General features: G+C 42.5%; 1 protein-coding gene across 2 annotated transcripts in view; it reads left to right on the top strand.

The window, feature by feature from the left end:
- The window catches only part of FGD5 (FYVE, RhoGEF and PH domain containing 5), a 201035-nt gene that overhangs the window by 161233 nt on the left and 18263 nt on the right, over positions 1-21539 (top strand). For both annotated transcript variants that reach the window (XM_007500268.2, XM_007500267.2), the window contains exons 11-14: positions 8636-8707; positions 11151-11219; positions 17833-17916; positions 20567-20646. In XM_007500268.2, coding sequence (XP_007500330.2) covers positions 8636-8707; positions 11151-11219; positions 17833-17916; positions 20567-20646 — 305 coding nt within the window. The remainder of the gene's footprint in view (positions 1-8635; positions 8708-11150; positions 11220-17832; positions 17917-20566; positions 20647-21539) is intronic.

The raw sequence follows: 21539 nt of genomic DNA, 5'->3' as shown, positions 1-21539 counted from the left end.
TCTTTGGCTTCCCTGGGCTATGTTCTTATGTGTTTAAACCCTACGGGCAACACCCCAGGTGCCTTTGGAGGGGTCACCTGGCCAGGTGGGGAGGATGAGTTCTAGGCTTTGGGGTCCTCCTCCTCATTCTCCTTCTGACCCTGAAACTGCAGCTCCTTTGATCCACCTGTCAAATCACAGCTGGAGAATGCCTCAGCAAGAAGGAACTTTAGAGGTCATTAAGTCTAACTCCTTCATATTAGAGAAATAATAATAATAGTCAGTATTTATATAGTGCCCACTATGTGCCAAGGGAGTACTTGACAAATAGGATCTCATTTGATTTTTCCTAGAAGGTAAAGGCTATTATTGTCCCTATTTTACACATGAGGAAACTGAGGCAGTTAAGTGACTTGCCCAGGGTCACAGAGCTAGTGTCTGAGGCAGGATTTGAAGTTGGGTCTTCCTGGCACCAGACCCAGCACTTTAACTCCTGGACCACCAGCTGCCTCTTAAATAAGGAAAGTGAGTCTTAGAGAAAGGGAAGTGATTTCCCAAGTTTACATAGCAAAATCAGGATTTGAACACAGGCTCCATTTGCCCCAAAATATTGGGCTTATTTTACTTTACTGTCCCTCTGAAGCTGCCTCTTATAAATAGATCTTTTTTTTTTTTACTTAAAAAAAAAAACCTTACCTTCTGTCTTAGTATCAACTAAGAGCAGCAAGGGCTAGACAACTGGGATTAAGTGACTTGCCCAGGGTCACACAGTTAGAAAGTATATGAGGTCAGATTTTAACCCAAGTCCTCCCCACCCACTGAGTGGTGAGAAGGAAGAGCTCTTTCAAAAGTCAGGGCAGATGGATTCACTCTGCTCTATCCACTGGGCTGCCTAGCTGCCCTGACTTTTCACTTTTCAAAGAGCTCTTCTTTCTCACCAGCCAGTGATCTTTGGATGCTTTTTCCTTTCAGGCTTGAGCAGGATGTAGTCAGGCTTCTTCCAACCCCTCACCCAAGAGCCAGTGAATGTATGGGGCCTCTGAGCAGCAGGACTTTCTGAGGGAGATAGTATTATTTATTCAAGGATAGATAATCCCCCAAAGGGCAGGCACCAGTTATCTTCAGTTCACCACCATAGTATCTAGCCCAGGGACAGCTGAATTTCCTGCCTTGTCTCTCCTAATAGAACCTAAGCTCCTTGAAGGCAGGGAACATCTCATTTCTGTCTTTGCATCCCCTGCTGTGTCTGGCACACAGGAGCTTAATAAAGATTTGTCAGTTAATTAGAGGCAATTTGGCCTACTAGCTTTGAATCCCACCTTGTAAAGTGAAGCTGGACGGGTCACTTAAAATCTCTGAACCTCAGTTTAGTCATCTGTAAAATAGGAGTTGGGGTAGCTGGGGCAGTTAAGGGGCACAGTGGATAGAGCACTAGACCTAGATGCAGGAGGTCCTGAGTTCAGAAACTTACTAGCTGTGTGACCCTAGGCAGGTCATTTAACTGTTTGCCTCAGTTTCCTCCTCTGTAAAACAAGCCAGAGAAGGAAAGGAGAAATCACTCTGGTATCTCTGCCAAGAAAATCCCAAATGGGGGTCATGAAGAGTCAGAAGAGAGTAAAAAATGACTAAATAACAAAAAGATAACATAAAGTTTAAATGCCACCTCATCATTCTCCCAGCAAGCCAGGGCAAAAGTCACTCAGCATAGACCCAAGGGGTCTGCTTCCAGTGCCCACATGTGGTATGAAGGCTTGGCTAGAGTCTGGAGCTAGGGCAGAGGCAGAGACCCACTGGTGGCCCGACCAGTGCTAATATCAGCCTTGAGCTACAACCTAAATCTTCCCAGCTGTCCTAAGGACTCATTTATTAACCTTGAGTTATCATCCAGAGGAGACAGCTGGTTTTTCACCAGCTTATCCAACCTCCTTATGGCCTCATCCATCATGCGATAGGAAGTTCCTTCAGATGAAAAGACTTACATTGTCCACCCCACGCTCCTTTCCTCCCTTGTGCCCTTCCTCCCTGCCTCTCTCCCAACATTCTGGTTTCTCTAATTTAACCTGAGGAGCCCAGTCTGTCGGAGACATTAATACTACTCAGCGTTATATGAAAGAAGTCTGGACTGAAAGCTGGGAGACTCAAGTTGAGCTTCTCACCTTATCAGGCATTTGTATCACTTTAGGAAGCTCTCTTCCCACTTCTGGGGCTCTGAATTCCCTGAATTCTCATTCTGCTCATCTCTTTTTTGACTAAACTTGCCGGATCAATTTGCATGTTTACACACACACACTTCACTCTTCGCTCATGCTCCTCATTCCTTCTTCCACCTGCTCACATTTATCAGTAGTAGGTGCTAGGTGTCTGGAGTCAGGGAGGCTCATCTTCTTGAGTTCAAATTCACCATCAGAGACTCACTAGCTGTGTGACCTTAGCAAAGACATTAAACCTTTTTGTCTCAGTTTCCTCGTCAAGTGAGCTGGAGGAGGAAATGGCAAACCACTCCTGTATCTTTGCCCCAAATGGAGTCATGAAGAGTCAGACACAGCTGAAACTACTGGACGACATTCTCTGAAGACTCAGTCATGTCTCTCCAAACAATGACTCAATCCACAAACACCTATTAAAGTGCTGAGTTCTGGAGATACCAATACAGAGAATGAAATGATCCCTACTCTCAAGAAACAAACATTCCAATGCTGTGAAGAGACTTGAAGGAGATCATCAATAGACTGCTTATGCCTGTGGAATTGCTCAGATCAAACCTTCAATAGTTTCTCCCAGGAAGAAATGTCATGCTCCTGGCCACAGTGTCCAAGATGAAGGGTTGGCTTGTCTCTAGAAGTGATATAGAATGGCTTAATGAGTAGGGCAGTGGAGGGAGAGTCTAGAGAGGGATTGCTGTCCAATAAAAAGAATATTCCCCTTGAAGTCCTCAGACATGGGTTCAAATACACCTCTGGTACTTAGTGCTTGTGTGATTTTTAACAACTTGATTCTCCTTCCTAAGTCTTGGTTTCCTTATCTATAAAATGGGGCATTTCATTTGGACAAGCTAGCCTATAAGGTCCTTTCTAGCCTTTGATCCATGATCCTAAGAATTGGGTATGAATCCTACTTTATAATATCTGCTAGCCAATTGACCTTGGACAGGGTCTCTCTGAGCCTCATTCCCTTCACCTGTAAAAGAGGAATAATAATGGCCCCATCTCAAAGGGCTGTTCTGAGTGTCAACTGAAGTATGATGTATGAAAGACTGAAAACAAGGGTGTCCCAAAAGTCTCGTTGCAATCTTAAGCTTTAATAACTCTTAGTAGTATACTTGCGGGGGCAGCTGGGTAGCTCAGCGGATTGAGAGCCAGTCCTAGAGACGGGAGGTCCTAGGTTCAAATCTGGCCTCAGCCACTTCCTAGCTGTGTGACCCTGGGCAAGTCACTTGACCCCCATTGCCTAGCCCTTACCACTCTTCTGCCTTGGAGCCAATACACAGTATTGACTCCAAGACGGAAGGTAAGGGTTTAAAAAAAAAAAAGAAGTATTCTTGCTACAAATGCAAACATACACATTCACACAAACCACCAACATTTGAAAAGTTCATTGTCTAAATTTTACATATTGATATGTTTCTTCTTAAAATATTCTTTATACTATACATTGTCAATTTTCAAACTTTGCTAAAACTTTCACCTGAAAGGATTGCATTTGGAATCCTAGCATGAAGGTCATCCAGAGAATGAGGTTTTCATTGTTATGATGCAATCTCACAAGAAAAGGTCTAGTGGAGATCTGGTGACCATGGGGGCCATGCAAGAGGATCTCCTCTTCCAAGCCACTGATCTGAGAAAGTGTCATCTAGAAACTGCTTATCACACAGCAAAATGAAAATGAAAAAGGGATTACCCAAATTTTCACAACTAAGGGTAAAAACAACAAAACTCAGTGTAAAAAGCAAACTTAAACTTTCAAATGATAAGAGTTTTTTTGTAAGTTGTAGAATTTAGCCTCCTAAAGTTATTAAAAAGCTTAGGCTATAGCCACACTAAGACTTTTGGGACAACTTGCATAAAACTCTGCTGTTATTATACGTGTGTGTGCATATGATGGAGAGAGGGAGAAAGAGAAATAGATGAACAGAGACAGAGTTAGGAAAGAGAAATAGAGACAGTAGTGGAGAAGGAAGAAAGGGAGAAAGAAATAGAGAGCATGAGAGAGCGTGGGGGGGGGGGATCAGTTAGGGGTGTGTGTGAAAATGCCACCATATTGTATAGGACACTCAGCTTCTCATCTGTTTCCTCAGGTGTTACCCTTCTCATTCATCTGTCCTGAAATGTCCTGGGTAATTCCTGTCAACAAGACAAAGTAGATAGACCTCATGACATAGTAGAAAACTCCCTGAACTTGGAGTCAGGAAACCGGAGTTCAGGATCCAGTTTACACCACAAATTTAGTTACCTTAGGCAAGACATCCCTGAGCCTCAGTTTCTTAATTGTAGAAAATTGCCACCACTTACTTGATTTTTACCTTCTCCTTGACCCTTTACAATTTTACTTCCAAGTCTATCCCTGCACTGGACACCAATAATAGGCAGTTTGTATCTTATCTTACTTTTCTGTTTTGAGAATCAAATAGGAGAAAGGTTGTGAAGGGGCTTTGGAAAATAGAGATTGCGTTGCAAACATGAGTAGTTTATCACTTTCTTCTGAGAGGTGCTGACTGCTATCACCTATCTTCAGCAGAAGTGCATTTGGGGTGATATCTTGATAATTTTAGTACTTCTAGGAGAAGGACACTTTAAAGTGTCTTTGCTCCCATTTCAGCATTACTCTGGGCTCATGTCACTAAGCCTGGTGCATCTGTATCCTATTAACCAAGTTCTCAAGTAGGTTCTTGAGTTATGGAATCTCTATTCCCTTTATGTCAGCTTCCCAAGCAGGGGAGATTGGGAAGGCAGGGATGGGAGGGGCAGCACTGAAGGAGACAGAGAGGGAGACAGAATGGAAGAGGGAAGGAAAGAAATCGACTCCATATGTGGAATGATGAGATGGCCAAGGGGGAAGGGGGAGGGAGATCCAGGAACTCTCAGCTTTTGATTTTTAAGAAATTGGACTTTACAGGGACCTTGCAGGGATCCCCTGCTGTTGCACCTGGCACCATGTTTTTGTCACCGAGGGAGCCTTAAGTCAGTGGACCTGCCAATACTGTTGTGGGCTTTCCTTCTGTTTACATTCTAATTCCTCACACAACAATAATAAATGGGCTTTTAAGTAGCTTTCTTCCTTCTCTTACCTGATCCTTACAGTGATTTCAATGTCAGATGTAAGGTGAGCCTCTTTTCTCTCTTTCATAGTTAAGCTTTAAAGTTGTCTTCCTCCTTTGATTTCCCTATAGCCTTTGATACTATTGACTGCCTATGAGATTTTCTCTCCTCTCTTAGCTTCAGGAACACCACATTACTTCATTTTCCATAATCCCTTTCTGATTCCCTAAATGTTCTGTCCCTGGCCTTCTATTCTCTCTGTGTCTGTCTGTGTGTCTCTGTCTCTCTATGTGTGCATGAGTATGTACAGATATAGATCTTTCTGTATATATCTATAGATAGAGATAGATGCACACATATAAGTATGTGTACATAAATATTTGCATGTTCTCTCTCCCTTAGCAATCTCATTCACTCCCCAAATTATAATGACCATTTCTATGATCCTCCTCTTCCATTTGGCCCATTCTACTTTTCATGAAACTCTTTTCTTCACTGGTTATTTTTTTCTGCCTCTTTTTCCAGTAGGCCAATTCTGCTTTTTTAAAAACTCTTTTCTTCATTGGATTTTTGTGACTCTTTTTTTTTTCAATTAACCAATTTGTCTTTTTAAACTGTTATTTTCTTTTTGTATTACTTTCATTTCTTTCCCCAATTTTTCCTCCCGTTTTCCCTCAACCTGTATTATTTGGTTTTTTAATTCCTTTTTGAATTCTTCCAGCACTTGAGACCAATTTCCATTTGTCTTTGAAGTTTTGCATATGGTTGCTGGGATCTCATCATCCCCCATTGACTGTGTGCTTTGCTCTTAGTCACCATAGAAATTTTCTAGGGTTAGATGTTTTTGTTTGGTTTTGTTTTTTGTTTTTGTTTTTGTTTTTGTTTTTTTGCTGTCTGCTTATTTTTCCAGCTTTTTTTTTTTTGACCTATGGCCTGGGAATTCTGAACGCTGATGATTCTTTCTCCTCTGCTGAGGGTTTGTAGGACTAGACACTGTGAGCCAATTTTCCCTGGACTAGTTCTTCCCTGCAGCACAGGCTTGAAAGGGCAGAGCTCTATGGACTTCTGGGCCTCACTGTAGGCAGGTGCCAGGGCCTGAGACTTCAGGGAGTGGATGTGGGGTGCTCTAGTGAAGGTGTAGGCAGGGTCCCAGGATCCTGAAGTTGGCCTATGTCCAGGCTCAGAACCTGGCACAGTAGGTAGAGGTGGTTGGTCAGCACTCCTATGCATACTTTTTTTTCTGGTTCCCCCTTGTCCTGTGAAAATTAACTCTCTCTGTCTACCTTTCAAGTTGTTTTCCATAGGAGAACCCCCTTTCTCCATCTGGCTGTTGGTTTTTGACTCTTGTCATTTTGAGGCATTTGGTTTAGAAGGATTGTCAGAGCAATTTCAGCTTTCACTGCTACTAAGTCATCATCTTGGCTCCACTCCCACTAACTGTTTCATAACGACCATAGCTACGAAGATATCCATATCAGCATCTTGAGCCTTGATCTCTCTTTTGAGAACTCTACCTGCCCATAGGACATCTTCACTTGGCTGTATCATGAGCACCTCCAACCCAGCATGTCCCAAACTGAACTTATTGTCTTTCCCACTAAATATGTTTTTGGGTTATTTTTTTTTCTGATTTCACTATTTGTATCAGTGGTCTTACTATTCCTCCAGTCTCTAATATTCATAACCTTGGGGTTACCTTTGACTCTATCCTCTTTCTAAACTCTCATATCTAATCAACTCAACTCAACAAACATTTATTAAATGCCCACTGTGTGCAAGGGACTACTCTTAAGTATTATAGACACAGTCTTAATAGCTGCTAATTTCAATGTTACATTCTACTTGGAAAGGGGAAGACACAAACATGTATAGAATAAGGAGAGAAATTGAACATGCAATTTTTTTAATCCTTTTCCTCCAAATCCAGTGTTGCTATTTTTATAAAACCTTGGTTTCATTATTTAAAGCCCAAATCTGCATCCTTCAGGAAGTTTTCCCTGATCTCTTCTATCATTAATGATATTTTCTCTTACACTTAAAAAACCATTTATACCTCTTTAATGTACTTAACACATAATATTGAGTATTATAGCTATCAGCATTTGTACCTTAGTCCTCTACTAGCCTAAAAGCTTTATGAGGGCAATGAGTATGTTTTATCTAAACTTTGTAACTATCCCAGGGACTAACATAATACGTTATATGCAGTATTTATATGCAGTTATATGCAGTATAAACTTAGATTAATATGATTTAGAATTGAAAGTTTTGGGGATAATTTAGTAGCACTGTCATTTTACCAGTGAGAAAACTGAGGGCAAGTGAGGCCAAGTCAACTAGCTGAGATAAAACAGGAAGAAAATGGACCCTTTTTTCTTAACATTAGTAAATATTTGTTGAAAAAGTGAATCTATGGATTTCTTTCTCTTTCCTCTCTTTTTCTCTCTTTCTTAACCTCTCCCTTTCTCTGTCTCTGTCTCTCTCTTACTCTCTCTCTCTCTTCCTCTCTGTTTTTCCCTCTGTGTAATTCTATTCATCTCTATATATCTATAGCTATCCACAGGTAGATCTTGATTCCTATATGTTTCTGTTTCTACACCTACTCCTTCATAGCATCTTTCTGATTCTATCTTCATCTCTCTATTTCTGTCTCTGCCTCTCTTTCTCTGTCACCATCTTCCTCTTTTTTCTGTGTGTCTTAATTTCTAAATAAAAACTAATTTCCATTGCCTCTGCCAAGAGATTGGGCCAGGTAGGAAACATAGAGGGCAACAAGCTTTCCACCCAGCCTATGCCCTGTATCTGAGTAGTTTCTTCATCCCTCAAGCTGTTTGGTTGACAGATTAGTAAAGTAGAAGTCTAAGGCTTGACTTGGCTATACCTGGAGGGTGGGGTAGGTCACCATTCCAAACACCTATGTTCTCTTCTCCCCTCTTTTCTGACAGCCCTACTTCTCATACTGTTACTTCTTCGTGGAAAGCCCTCCCTGCCCAATCCCTCTCTCTGAAAATCCTATCATTCCCTCAAGGTCTAATTCAAATTGTATCTTCTTTGATTTCTTCAAGCTGGAAGTAATCTCTCTCCTTCTATGGACCCCTATTCCCCCAGAATTGTGCTTATAGTTCCCTCAGGTTATTAGGCATCTCTTTAATTGTAATATACTTAATTGGGTACATGTCTTATCCTCCCACTAGACTGTGAACTCCACCAGGGCAGGGACCATATCTTAATCATCTCTTTCTCTCCAATTGTGCCCAAGACACTTGTGGGTTCTCAGTAAGCATTAGTTGGAAGCATAAATGAGCAAAAAAAAATGAACAAATGAAAAAACTCAAGTTTCCCTTCTCCTTCTCCTAATCTCTCTGACCCATTTTAATCCTCTACTCCTGTCTCGCCCTCAGGAAAACTTACAGAAGTTGGTCCACATTGAGCACAGCGTCAGAGGCCAGAACAACCTCCTCCAGCCAGGAAGGGTAAGCACAGTGGGTGAGGCCCCTGATAAGGCCATTGTTTGGGGGCCAGTTTTATTTTGGATCAGTGCAGGGTGAGACCTTAGCCTAGCCTGGCTACAGGTGGTGTTTACTGGTCCACTCTGGGCTGGGCTCTGGGCCTAGGGGAGGAGGGAGAGGCCAGGACCTCTTGTTCTACCTGGCCTGGAGCCAGAAACTGAGGGCAAAGGGCCTGGGCTGGTGGCTTGCCTTATTCCCTGGGGTCAGGGCTGGTACCTATGGTCATGCGTCATGTTTCCATAGGAAGCAGCATCTATGCCCTGTGGGCAGTTCTCCACTTTTAAAGGAGTAGAGGTGTATTTTTGCTTCAGACTTTACAAGAGGCACCTCTCTTCTTGAGGAAGAGAGAATCAGAAGGCTTTAGCTGGGAGGTAAGGGGAACAATCCCCTCCCCCTCCATGGAAGGCCATTGGCCAAAAGAAAAAGAGGTCTCCTGAGAGCTGCACATAAATTATAAAAAACAAAAGAAAACAATTTTTGATTTATTTCTAAGAAAAAGAAATCCACCTGGTTTTAATATTATGAATAATGAATATAAAACTCTATTGACAAACAACCATAAACAATGTCATTTCCATATTATTGCCAATTAAGGAAAAGAAACTAAGAGAGAAAACAGAAGGTGGTGCCTGCAGGGTTATATTTGGAACTAGCATTTATTCTTTTTCTGAACCATTTCCCCAAATCAAATTCAGCATTTTGGCTTAGTTAGAACACACACAATAGGGGTGAACTGAAAGAGTCCTGAATCTGAAGACAGAGGATCTGACTTTGTGAACCTTGTCTCTGGGCTCAACTACCTGTGGGACCTTGGACAGCTCATGACACACTCCTGAAACCTAAACTTCCTCATTCTTAGAAGGGGTTGTACTAGATGACTTCTGAGGTCCCTCTAGTTCTAAATCTATAATCTTATAATGCAATGCACTCATCACTATGCTTTAGGAAGAAGGAAGGAAGGAAGGAAGGAAGGAAGGAAGGAAGGAAGGAAGGAAGGAAGGAAGGAAGGAAGGAAGGAAGGAAGGAAGGAAGGAAGGAAGGAAGGAAGGAAGGAAGGAAGGAAGGGAGGAAGGGAGGAAGGGAGGGAGGGAGGAAGAAGTTATTCCTATTTATTTATTAAGCATTTATTAAGTGCCTACTATGTGTCCCAGGCACTGTGCTAAGAGTTTTACAAATATCATAAATTTGATCTTCACAACAACCCCAGGAGGTAGGGGCTATCAGTATCCCAATTTTACAGTTGAGAAAACTGAGACAGACAGAAATTAAGAGGTTTTCCCAACATCACCCAGCTAGTATCTAAGGCTTCAATTGAACTCAGGTTTTCAGACTAAGGACTGTATCCACTGCCTTCACTTGCTGTATCAAGCTTTCCAAGGCTCCATTCAGATAGAAGAGCAATTTGTGATCTGGGCAGTAGCCTGTAGCCAGAACAATATCACTTTATGTCAAGTGATTCTTGCCAAGAATGGGAAGAACTCATCCTAAGGGCCAAATTTAGCCTTCAAGACAGAAAGCCTTCACTTCACTCCTGAGTAGATGCTGGGTACCCAGCATCCTTCTCAACACTGCACCAACAAGCATTTATTAAGCACCCACTATGTGCCAGGTACTATGCTAGGTGCTGAAAATGAACTAGTCCCTCACCTCAAAGAACTTACATGGTATGAGAGGGGCCAACAGGGTCCTTGCCCTCCAGGAGCTCATAGTCTTGTGAGAGAAAAATCTGCTCTAACCTGGGTGACCTAGAGCAAATGTCTTCCCCTCTCTAAGCCTCAATTTCTCAATTTGTAAAATGGGGGTAAAATGATAACTATACTACCTACCTCTTAGAGTTCTTATAGGGAAAAGTACTTTGTCAATTTTAAAGTGCTGTATAATATGTTATTATTACTGTTGATAATATTGACAATAGTGCTCATTATTACTACTAATAATAATACAATCTGGCCAAAAGAGTATATATATTAAGTGCTTTGAGATCACTGAGTGTTACATCATCGGTGAAAGCTTCATAGAGAAGGTGGGACTTAGAATCATAGAATTAAAACTGAAAGAAACCTTAGAAGCCATCTAGTCCAAATCCCTTTTTACAGAGGAAGAAACTGAGGCCCACTGAGTTTCCATGACTTGCCTAAAGTCGTATCGGTGGTAAGCCCTGACCAACTTTGTACAGCCCTGGCATATGAACATAGTATTGGCCTTTTGAGTATAAGGCAAGTGTAGTTATCTTTCAGATCCTTCCTTCAGATGCCATCCCTGCCCCATTTCTGTCTGCCTAATTTGGGATAAAGGTTTGCTTCCTTCCTTTTGCTTAACAAGTCTTCTGACATGTAACTGGTACAGACTGTGGACAGAGTGACTGACTACAAGAATCCAGGTGCTGACACCAGTTTGTCATTTGCAGGAATTCCTGAAAGAAGGGACTTTAATGAAAGTGACAGGGAAGTCCAGACACCCTCGGCATCTGTTCTTGGTAAGAATTTAGAATGGCTGGGGCCCCTCAGACCATCAACTATCATTTATTAAGTTCCTACAATGTTCTGGGCACTGTGCCAGGTTCTAGGGTACAAGGAAAGGTAAAATGACCTTTGCCTTCAAAGAGCACCCAGGCCAAAGGGGGAAGACAGACTTGATAGACTTACAAAGCCCAGAAGGATTGTCTTTGGCATCCTCTCACCTCCATTTCCAGCCTCTTTCTCCTCTTGTTGGAGGAGGCAGTACATAGTAGTGAAAGACACTGCACTGACATTCAGGAGATCTGGGTTATATCCCTGGATCTGCCACTTAATGGCTAAGCAATCATGGGCATGCTAATCCAATAATGATCTACTTAAGTCCTTGTGTTGGGTATTAGGGACACAAAGATGAAATCAAATATAATCTCTTCCTTCTAAGGATCTTATATTCTAAGGGCAGAGAATCAGAGGGGAGGAGCAGAGATTTAACATGTATAAGCACATATGTATACACATATGAGGAGGAAGGAAGCATTGACCTCCATAAGAAGGTCAGGAAAAGCATGAAGGAAGCTAAGGGTTCTAATGGGCCATGACTCCTAGGCATGGGGGTGGGGGCAGCTTATTCAGAGAGATGAAGGAGGAGGATAGAATATCAAGTGGGAGGTACTATAAGTAAGCTAATATGGCTAGAATCAAGTCCACGAAGAGGAATAATATCCAATAGTCCTAAAAAAGATGGAGCCAATTGCAATGGACTTTTTCTAATTAGTTGGAAAGACAGTCATACCCAAGGTTGTTGGAGTTCCACCCATATCTGGGTGGGGCCAAGTAAGAGAAAGTGGCAGCTCTGCTTACCCACATATCATAGCACCATGCTACCACACCATGGTACAACTAGGTCTATGACATATATGTCTACAATTAAATGGTTTCCAAAGTTCCTCTTGAATGTAATATTCTATGCACTGAGGCTCCCCCAAGCTACTAATGTTCAATGAATTCCGTTTTTTCTCCAAGCATCTATCTGTGTCCTGTTCTCATAGGACTTGCTTTTAGAAGCTATCCTGAGCCCCCTAAGGTGCCTTTTGAGGAGAGTTCAGTTTGTCTCTTCTTCCTCAGATTATCCATATTTTCATAGAAATTATAGACTGTCAGAATGACAAGAGACAGGAGGCAACCGTAGTTATACCATAGTGTGGTAGCATGGTGCTCTGATGTTTGGGCAAGTAGAGTTGCCTCTCTTTCTTACTTGGCTCCACCCTGGTAGGTATGGATGAATTCCTTCTGCCTTGGGTATGACTATTTCTCCAGCCAGTCTCTGGATGCCATACCCGGAGAGAGCTTTTCCTCTCAAACCAAGACTGGAGAAAAGGAAAGGAAAATGACAAAAAGCCCACTTCCAATGTCAACTAGTCAAAGTCCTTCTCCTCCTCAACAACTGCTGACTTATTCATTGCCTGGGGAAATCTAGGTATGTTTTCTCTCTGTGCAGGGGAGATTTAAAAATGAAACAATAACTCTTCTTTAGTCAGGAGTTTGCTTGCCAGAAACAAAACAAAACAAACCAAAAAAGCAACACAATTCAAAGCCCCTTTTTTCCCTTTTCCCTTGTGCTCTTCTACTATATGTGAGCAGTGGCATAAATAGATTGGCAATGTAATGATTAAGGGAAAGTAACCCCCAAAGATGTAACCTTCCAGAGATAGTTATCACTAATAGCTGGTCTTCTCCAGAGTTAGGATGGGGAGCAGTCTACATGATCTGCTATGAGGGAGTGATGTGAAAGCCTGAATCCTGCCTATAAGGAGACAAGACTATCCCTCCCCAGGATTAGCTAGGTGGTTCAATGGACAGAGAATCAGGCCTAGAGATGGGAGGTCTTGGGTTCAAATTTTGACTCAAACATTTTCTAGTTGTGTGACCCTAGGCAGGTCACTTAACCCCAATTGTCTAGGCTTTACTGCTCTTCTTCCTCCAAACCAATACTCAGTATTGATTCTAAGACAGAAGGTGAAGGTTAAAAAATTTCTGAAGAGTGTTCCTCTTCATCTATTCACATCTCCTTTGTTGAAGTTTCTTTTCCTTTAAAAGGTTGTCCTTGAAGTTTATTTTAACCCAATGTAAGGGGAAGGCATTGAACACACTGTGTGATATGCCCTGGGGCCTCCAGTGCTCTCAGGATGGCCTTTAGAAAGATGGGAATCTTTGTAAAATGTATGACGAACTGCCCCACGTTCTTAAACAAAGAACACGAAACATAGATCTCATCTGATACTCCTCACTGCCATCCCTGTGCCTACTTCTGTTGGTCCTCCTTTCCTCTCTAAACCTAATATTCAGATTGTTAGCTTCCTACAGTAAAGTAAGATTCCATGTGTGTTGATGGAATTCTCTTGGGAACAGAAGAGCATATTGGATGGGATGCCTGACTTGGCGTTACAGGATCATAGAGTTAGTGTTGGACAGGAACTTAGAGGCCGTTAAGTCCAACACCCTTCATTTTACCAATGAGGAAACTGAAGTAAGAGATATGAAAGGACTCGGTCAAGGTCAACCAGATAATCTAAAGTAGGATTCAAATCCAAGTTTTCCATGAATCCTTCTAGCATTCTCTCCATTCTCCCACACTTCCTCTGACACTTAATACCTATGTTAGCACAGGCAGGTCATTTAACCCCTCAGAATATCAGTTTCCTCCTCTGTAAAATGAGAATAATGATGTCTGTGGTTCCTCCTAAGACAGAGTTACTGATAAGCTCAAATGAGTTATTATATGCAAAGTGATATGCAAACTTGAAAGCACTATCTTCACATCAGTTATTATTATTATTATTATTATTAGATTCTACCACAAATATTTTCTGAGTGCCTCTAGTATCCTCTGAGGTCCAAATCAAGCACATCTCCCCTCAAGGAATCCAGTTGGGAAAACAAGACTCATTCCCAAGGCAGTCACCCAACAAACCCAAGTGCCTACTTTGTATCATTTGGAGATATTTTGGAGATACAGAAACAAAAATGAAACAGTGCCTTGCTCTCAAGAAATTTTCATTCTAATGCAGAACCAATATGTGGGCATATTAAGTAGATACAATATAACAATTATATTATAGACGTTATACGATTATATTATTATTATGCATGAAATTTACTGCCTGTATTTTTTGGCAACCACTTTGGTCTCTCTTCTGGTTCCCATTTGGGTTACTGATAGCTGAGGCTGCCAGACAGCCAAGAGAGAGACAGTGAGGTGGTACTGTGTATCTCAGCTTATATAGGAAGTATTTGAGTGGTTTTGAACCCACTTTTAGCCAGCTGGGGGTTATACAAGAGGATTCCACGTCTTATGTGTGTGTGTGTATTTCTGAGTTGTTATATGGGCGTGTGAGTGACCCTTGTCAAATCTTAGAGTCATCAGGCTTCCCCTGGCCAGTGATATTATTGAATTTGGGGCTTCCTGCCAGGATGTTTCTGGTGTTTGGCTGGCCCACTTTCCCCTGAGGTCTTGGCTCTAGTGGAAGCTTTTGCACAGACTGGGCTAACTCAGCCACAGCCCCCACCCACTCACTATCCCTCTAGCCCTACACACCCATGGGAGGCTCCCAAGGAGGCACCCTCTCTGATCTAAGCCTTCCAAGAACTCCTCCACAAAACCTGCTGTTGTAGAGTAAGAAGGAAGGGAATAGGGAGTCTTTGGTGGGCAGCTGGGGGTCAGGCCTTTCTAGGGCTGGAGAGAATCAGAGATGAGACAACACATTGGAGCTGTAGCTCAGGCTTTTGCATGGGTAGGAACGTCTTGTAAAACGGAGAAGATTCAATTCTCTGAGGATCAATCCCTAAATAGAAAAGAAGCGATGGCTAGGCAATGGGGGTTAAGTGATTTGCCCAGAGTCACACAACTAGGAGGTGTTTGAGATTAAATTTGAACCCAGGACTTCCTGACTCCAGGCCTAGAACTCTATCCACTGTGTCCCCTGGCTATCTCTGTTGTATCTTGAAAGAAGGAAGAAAACAACATTTATCAAGTGCTAACTATGTGCCAGGGATTGTGTTATGTAATTTGCAAATATTATCTCTTTTAATCCTCACAACACCTCTGGGAAATAGGTGCTATCATTATCTATATTTTGCAGTTGAGGAAACTGAGGCAAAGAGAAGTTAAGTGATTTGCCAAATTCATACAATTAGCATCAGAGGCTGGATTTGAACTCTGGTCTTTTATGACTTCAGGCCCAGACACCTAGCTGCCCCATCTGATTCCAAAGCTAGTGCTCCTTTCTTTAAAAGTGCAGGGCAAAATAAATGTATATTGAATTTAATTAAATGGATCTGAAAGTTGGACCCAGGTTGGAATCTTTTGGCCTGTCTCTACAACAATAACAACTAGCTTCATGACTAAGCGAATCATTTCACTTCCAGGATGATACTAGGGCACAGCTGGGGCAGCTGGGAAGCTCAGTGGATCAAGTGCCAGACCTGGAGTCGAGAGGACCTGGGTTCAAATTTGATCTCAGACACTTCCTAGCTGTGTGACCCTGGGCAAGTCACTTAATCCCAATTGCCTAGCCCTTGTCCTTCTGTCCCAGAGTTGTTACTAGGACAGAAAGTAAGGACTTAAAAAGAAAATAGGTCAGAGAATTTAGAGCTAAAAAGGCCCTTAGGGGCCATCTATTCCAACCCCCTCCCTTTGACAAAGGAGGAAATGGACCCAGAGCTAGGAAATGATGTGCCTAAGGTCTTGGCATAAGGAGCAGGATCAGAATTCAAAGAAAAGTCTTTCTGTCTCCCATCCCAGTGCTCTTTCCTTTATGTTTCTACTCTCTGCGCCTCAGCTTCCTCCCTTCTCTAACGGGATCGGATTGGACTAGCTCATCCCCAAGGTCCCTGCCAGCTCTGACACAATGGGATAGAAATGCTATTTAAGAAAACTTGGTTTTTTTCTTCTGTTTAATGCTCCAGTTGGAAAAATTCAAAATTCAACACTCCCAAGTGGTCAAGAGAGACCCAGGACCCTGGGAAGGTCCAGGATGAGTTGTGGCCCAGGGTGCAGGGATCCTGTCGGAGGAGAGCACCTCGGGCCCTTCATCAGAAACGGGAGGATGGACCCAGAGTGGCAGGCGGGGCTCCTCAATGGTGTCTTGTTATTGTGGGAATCCGCAAAATATTCCTCTTCTTTCTCTGACCACCGAGTCACAGGACGTGCCCTCAGCTGCTGGAGATTAGAGGTTAATTTTCCCCTTTGTGTGTGGTTCAGAGAAAAGAGGAAAGGAAAAAGCACCTCTCAACTGGCAATTAGCAAACAAAGCCACACTGAACATTTAATAAAATCCTGGGATGCTAATCGCAGTTGCCATGGTAGCGCTGCGCGCTGGGGGCAGGTTAAAAAAAATGGGAGGGAGAGAGATGAAAATATGCCCATTCTTGATAAATTAAAAAATCAGCTTTTAGCTCAGCAGGGCATTCTGGGAAGCAGCTGATGGCAGCCAGCTTCTCTGCCTTTCCTTTCTCTCTTGACAGCTTAGAAACTGTCCATCAGTCCAGGGCAGCTGGTTTTTCCAACTGAATTGGGAACTCTGAAGAACTGAACATGGGCAAATACCCCACACTCATAGACATGGGATATGAGAGATGGAAGGAGGCTTAGAGATCACCTAGTCCAAACTCCTCATAGTACAGAAAAGGAAACTGAGGTCTGGAGGACCACCTGAACTGACAAACAGATTCCTCCACCTTCTAATAGAAGCAATTAACTGTTTTTAGAAGGAAGGGCTCTGAGGTGACAGGGCCTCCTTAAACTGGACCAAATCTTAAGAAGGAAGAGTAGCTTGCCATGGAAAATTAATGGCAGATCCAGGTTTGGAATTGAAGTCTCTTAGACTTCAATTTTCCTAGATTTCAAGTCAGAGAACATGAGTTCAAATCCCAGCTTAGTCAAGTTACTTAACTCTCTAGGCCTCAGTTGCCTCACCTGTAAAAGGATGGGGTTGAACTTAAATGACTCTAAGGTCCCTTGAAGCTTAAAATACACACTCCTATTATGAGACCATTTTTCTTCTGCCATACTATAGCCTCTAAGTCCAGTTTCAGTATTACCAGTGGGCACTGACTGAAATGATAATCAGATTCTGCCACCTTCTGATGCAAGCAATTAACTGTTTTTAAAAGGAAAGGTTCTGGGTGACAGTGTTTTATTAAACTGGATCAAATCCCAAGAAATTCAACTCCCCTAAATAGAATCTTCTGGTACTTCCCTCTCTCTTGCAACATGAAATAATATAGGACTGCACTTGGAATCTTGGGGGTTCAAATCCCCCCTAAGACATCTACTATTTATGAAAGTTTGGACAATCCCCTTGTGTCTGTTTCTATGTCTGTGTCTATTTCCTTGAAGGCTCTTGGGGATGTTTCCCCAGTGCCCTGCATACAAGACCTTTTAAAATGGGCCCTTTGGAGCTCTCAGTCTCCGTGTCTTTGACCTATGAAAACAGGCTATGGGCTGACATCTTCTGGACTCATTCTAGGGAAACAGCAAGACTCATTTCTCTAATACCTCTTTTCCCTCAGCAAGTTGCAAGGCTGTGGAGTTCTATGGAAAGAAAACTATTGATGTTTTTTCTCATTCTGTAGATGAGTGACGTCCTCCTTTACACATTCCCCCAGAAGGATGGTAAATACCGGCTGAAGAACACACTGACTGTATCCAGCATGAGGGTAAATTGAATTCATTTCAAGAGTATTTATTAAGATTTGTCCGACTAGACACCCGGAAGAGATACCAGGAGGAGATGTGGCACTTGCCCTTAAGGAGCTTCCAGTCTAATGTGAAGACAAGATTTGGCCCCAACAGTAAGGCACAAAGATAAGACATCCTAGGGGATCTTATATTTGACTACTTTAAAGACCTTCAAAGTCTGGTCTTATCCTGTCTGTCCAGGCTTATTGTACAATACAGGCAAATTATCCTATTTGTAGTGCCTTAAATCCATGTTTCATTTCCTGCCTCCACATTTTTGCTTCTCTATGACCCCATTCCTGGAATGCCCTCCCTTCGTACCTTGGAATTCTGAACTTCTACCTTCAAGGACTAGCTCATATATAACATACTATGGGTAGGCTTTCCTGGTCCTCTTCGCTTGAAATATACACATAATACCCCTCTCTCTATCTGCTAACAAATCGTATTCCCCCCCCCAATAGAATGTAAGCCTCTTGAAGTCTCCTTGGGGATGTTTTTCATTTTGCCTTGTTTCCCCATCACCTTGCATTTACCAGGTGCTTAATAGGTGATTGTTGAATTAGTGGAGTATGAGGACAGTCTCAGATATTTAACTAGCTGTGTGACTCTGTCTACCTCAGTTTCCTCTTCTGTAAGATGGAGATAATAAAAGCACCTATCTCCTAACATTGTTGTGAGGATCAAATGAGTGCTTTGCAAACCTAAAATTGTTACATACATGCTATCATCATCATTGTTCCCTAAGTTTAGAAAATGGAGTGGTTAGTGTGGGCTATCACTATCCTGGATGGTATGATACTGCTCTTCTGGGTCTTGGAAAATGGGGAATATTCGCATAAGTGAAGGAGAGGATAGTAGACATTCTAAGTGCAAGTAGTACTGTGGAAGTAAGAATGAGCAGAGAGTGATGGAAGAAAAGTGGAAGGAGACAGATCTGGCTAAAACAATATGAAATAAATCTGGAAAGGTAGATTATGGAGAGCCTTGAATGCCAGACTGAGGACTGAACTTTATCCTTCATGCATTTAAGGTCTTGAACAGGAGAATTATATGATGTAAACAGTGTTCTGGGAAGATTAATCCAGAATGACTGAAGGGGGATAGTCAGCTGGCAGGCAGTATCTCCGCAGTATGAAGTGATGAAAGCCAGTGGTAGTATTGTGGTGGGAATCTTGGAACTAAGAATATTCAAGGAAAGGTAACTAAATCTAGGTAACAAATAGGATGACTGGAATGAGGAAATAATTTAGTGTTAGTTCAATTCAATTCAGTTAACATCTATTAAGTGTCTACTATGTTCAAGGTATTGTGCTAAGAGTCCAAGATAAGAAAGGGAAAAAAAAAGAAAGAAAGATAAAGGGAAGGAGGGAGGGAGATAGGAAGGAAGGAAGGAAGGAAGGAAGGAAGGAAGGAAGGAAGGAAGGAAGGAAGGAAGGAAGGAAGGAAGGAAGGAAGGAAGGAAGGAAGGAAGGAAGGGAGGGAGGGAGGGAGGGAGGGAGGGAGGGAGGGAGACAGGAAGAGAAGAAGGGAGGGAGACAGGAAGGAAGGAAGGAAGGAAGGAAGGAAGGAAGGAAGGAAGGAAGGAAGGAAGGAAGGAAGGAAGGAAGGGAGGGAGGGAGGAAGGGAGGGAGGGAGGGAGGGAGGGAGGGAGGGAGACGGGAAGGAAGAAAGGAAGAAAGGTCATAGAAATAGAGGGAAAAGGAGAGAAGGACGAGGGAGAAAGGGAGACAAAAACATAAAGGAATTCCTGCCCTCATGGAGCCTATATTCTACTGGAAAGCCAGGATGAGGGATACAACATGTACACAAAGAAACAAATATAAAGCTCAAAATAATACTAAGTAATTTCATAAAGGAGAAAATGCATGTAATTGGGAGATCAAAAAAGGCCCCCTCTATGGGGTCACAGTTGAGCTGTACTGAAGGAAGATTATAGGAAGGTGTAGGGTCCCCAGTGGGACTGAATATGGGTTGCAGGCACAGTGGGTTTTTCTTCCTTGGGAATTTCTAAACTTGTACTGGAGTGGACTAAGGCAACTTCCTTAGGTGGGAGTTTCCTTCCTTGTGGAGGATTTTCAGGGAGTTAAGAGTTGGTTCCAGTATTGGACACTCCTAGGAAAAGTAGACTCAGTGAAGCTTGAACCAGAAGGCCCCAAAGTGGTAGGACCTACAGATAAATTTTGCCCAAGTCTGAGGGGAGGGACAGTCAAAATGACACAGGTGACCACAGATGACTTTTCGAAAGAGAGGGGAAAGAGAGTTGTCATCATCAAAACCATTTTCCTTTTTCCCCACCAAATGGCCAACCTAAACACAAAACTTGTAAACCAAGATGTCTAGACTAGATGACCTTGGAAATTTCTTCCAGGGACCTTGGAGATTATCAAGATTAGTTCTTGTCTTTTATAGATGGGAAAATGTGCCCAAAAGAGGTCAGAGGATTTATCCAATGTCATGGCTTATTGATGGAAGAACCAGGACCAGGACCCTGAAACTAACAATGTAACTGAGTTTAAAAGTCTTAACCCTCCTGGTGGCCCCTGAGGATGAACACCCAGCCAAGAGGGTGAGGACACTGGATTATCCTCCACCTCCAGCCTTTACAGTGGACTTTTGGTTTTCCAGGTCAGCCGCCCTGTGATGGAAAAAGTCCCGTATGCACTGAAGATAGAGTCAGCTGAGACCTGCCTGATGCTGTCTGCAAGGTATGGGAGAGTAAAAAGTTCTAGGAAATGTAAACATTTCCAAAAATTCTGAAGCCCTGGAGAAAAACCATTCTTTATTAACTAGTTTTAAAAAATAGTTCTAACAACTACAAAATCTTCCAACTCAGTTTAGATTCTCTCAAGCCAAAGTTCCACTTTGAGGGGCCTCAATGGCCCCCCAGCTGCTGAGTAGATGAAGGTGGGAGTCCATAGGTTAGGTAGGCTCTTAGCAGTTGAAAATCAGAGCAGCCATTGCCTTATGAAACAGGGAGAGATCGCCATCTAGTGGACAAAGAAAGTCCTCTAGCCTTTCATGATGCTTCCCCCAGACTAGCACCATCTTGAACTGAGCCACCTTCCCAGAGAGGTTAGATGCAGGGACAGATGATTTCCAAAACCTGTAGTGATGTAAGACACATTTTGGGGAGTCCAAATATGAAAACTGTGAAGTCAGAAGGGAGTTTACTTTTAGAACCTTCCTACCACCCCATCAACAATTCTCTCCTCTTCCTCTTCTTCCCCTCTCCTCCCTGTGGCTTTTTCCTGATATTTAGTCAGTCAACAAGCATTTATTAAGTGACTACTATATTCCAGATACTCTGATTATCACTGGGGCTATGAAGAAAGGCAAAGGAGTTTTCAAAGAGTTCACAGCATAATAGGGAGACCAATATGCAAACAGTTGTGTAAAAACAAAATATATACAGGATAAACTAGAGAAAATCAACAGGTAAAGGTATTAGCCTGAAAGGAGAATCAAGAGGCAGCTAGACTCAGTGGATAGAGTGCCAGGCCTGGAGGTAAGAGATTCTGGGTTCAAATCTGATCTCAGATACTTCTTAGCAGTGTGTCCCTGAGAAAGTCACTTAACCCCCATTGCGTAGCCCTTACTG

This window comes from Monodelphis domestica, chromosome 7 (assembly GCF_027887165.1).
Source record: "Monodelphis domestica isolate mMonDom1 chromosome 7, mMonDom1.pri, whole genome shotgun sequence".
Lineage (NCBI taxonomy): Eukaryota > Metazoa > Chordata > Mammalia > Didelphimorphia > Didelphidae > Monodelphis > Monodelphis domestica.
Note: the sequence above shows the minus strand (reverse complement) of the source record. Positions and strands in the feature narration are given on the sequence as shown.